At 45.4% G+C, this 1,863-nt stretch overlaps 1 protein-coding gene across 1 annotated transcript in view; it reads right to left on the reverse strand.

The window, feature by feature from the left end:
- Window positions 1–1,652, reverse strand: part of RPS6 (ribosomal protein S6) — a gene marked incomplete at its 5' end in the record, with an annotated part of 4,029 nt that extends 2,377 nt beyond the window's left edge. The window contains 4 exon segments of the mRNA XM_010187918.1: window positions 2–103; window positions 991–1,122; window positions 1,394–1,479; window positions 1,547–1,652. Coding sequence (XP_010186220.1) covers window positions 2–103; window positions 991–1,122; window positions 1,394–1,479; window positions 1,547–1,652 — 426 coding nt within the window.
- Between the last annotated feature and the right edge of the window lie 211 nt (window positions 1,653–1,863).

Below are 1,863 nucleotides of genomic sequence, written 5' to 3' on the forward strand. Positions count from 1 at the left end.
GGCCCTTGCTGAGCAGAAGGCGGACACGACCATGAGTCAGGACACCTTGCTTCATAGGGAAGCCTTGTTTGTCATTGCCACCACTTATCCGGACAACATAGCCCTGTGAAAAACACAGAAATACACTTCTTACTTGTTCACATGTCTCTACTGCTTCAAGGAGAAGTCGTGGATACCACAATATACTGTACAAAGTAACAGGGCACTGTGACTATGATTCAGGAAAAATCACCGTTGCTGCCAACGCAAAGAACTTTTAATCAACACCGTTCTAGCAGTTCAGGAATTGCACTTAACAGATGAGAAAAATACGTCTGCATACCAGAATTTACGTTTATGTTACTTAACTTCAAATACATATTAAAAAAGTTAAATCTCAATACATTTTAAATTTTGTCTAAGCTACACCAGATTTAATTTTATCCATTACTGTCTACCTTTTCTTTAATCCTAAACCTAACCAAAGGCAGTTATCATTACAAACTGGAAACCTGGACACAAAACAAGAGCATCTGGAGTAGGGGATACACGCATGAATAGTAATACTAAAGTATGAAGCTTTTGTTGTCACCTGCACAAGGAAGGCAATAAAAAAGATAAACTTACTCAAATTTAGCTGGACTGTCCATACTAACACTGAACTATTCTAAGCCCATCCACTAGGCCCAATGTGTCTTTTCTCATGCATTAGCAGCAGTTCAAACTCAAAGCAATTTTGAGCTCACTTAGTAAGGGATCGGCAATTTTATGGAACAGATTTAATTTGTTCTGAATAAAAGACAGCACCCAAATGAAGAACAAAAAACTGCTGCAAAGAGCAGCAACTCTAAACACAAGGCTTAAAACCAAAAGAACTTTTAAGAAAAACTTTCAACATTCCTGCCAAATGTACAACATAGAAACACTCTACTGTGATAACTGCATACTGGAAATATTTTGTCATTTAAGCTCCTTGAATACAGCTCTGACACATCCTTCTACACTCCTTACCTTCCACTCCTCACCAAGAGAATCAGCCGCAACCTCTGTGGCCATCCGTTTCTCATAGAATGTTCTCAGCTTGCGCTCATCATCCACTTCAATGAGCTTCTGGCAGCCAGTGGCTGGGAAAGAGATGTTCAGCTAACAGAAGGAAAAAAAAAAAACAAAAACCCAAAGGATTTGACTGAAACTTCTCACGAGACATTTCAACAGAAAAACAGCATTTACCTGCTGGTCTCACCTTTGCATTTCAAAGCTGAAATTCCCCGACTGCTTACATGAACACTTACTAGCCACAACTTGTCACTGCCATGCTCAGAGAGCCAGGCAGGTCTGTTCTTGGCCACACCGGGCTCTACTGCTCATTCTGCTACACAGAAAACTGGCTTTACCAGAGCTGGAGCCTGATCACCTTTAGACAGACTGCAATCAAGCAAGTCAAGGTGACATCAGCAGAAACCTGTTCCCTCTTCTTCTGCCAGCCCTTCACCGCAGACGCTGCATTTAAAAAATGGCACAAGCAGCATAAAGAGAGCAACACTTCCCATGGGCTGACAGCTTGTACTTTTCGGGGCCGCTGCGAATGCCAGAACCTCGGGGGCGCCCCTCGGCACTACCTCCTCGAGCACGGCCTGGCTATTGCACACCCAACGCCACGCTGCTAGGCCCCGCTACAGACAGCAAAAGTCACAGTCACAAAAAAGCCCTCCTAAGCAGGGGCATGACCGCAACGGGAACCCGGAGTTGCACGCCCCGGAGGCGGGAAAGGGCCCATCAAGGGAACAGGGCTCGTTCGGCAATCATGTCGCCCCGCCAACAATCCGCCCCCATCCAGTTCACAGCTGCGCTCCAGCCCCGCCGTCGGAGACCATCGCGCCCTGC

The sequence above is a fragment of the Mesitornis unicolor genome, unplaced genomic scaffold (assembly GCF_000695765.1).
Source record: "Mesitornis unicolor isolate BGI_N332 unplaced genomic scaffold, ASM69576v1 scaffold28017, whole genome shotgun sequence".
In the NCBI taxonomy this organism is placed as follows: domain Eukaryota; kingdom Metazoa; phylum Chordata; class Aves; order Mesitornithiformes; family Mesitornithidae; genus Mesitornis; species Mesitornis unicolor.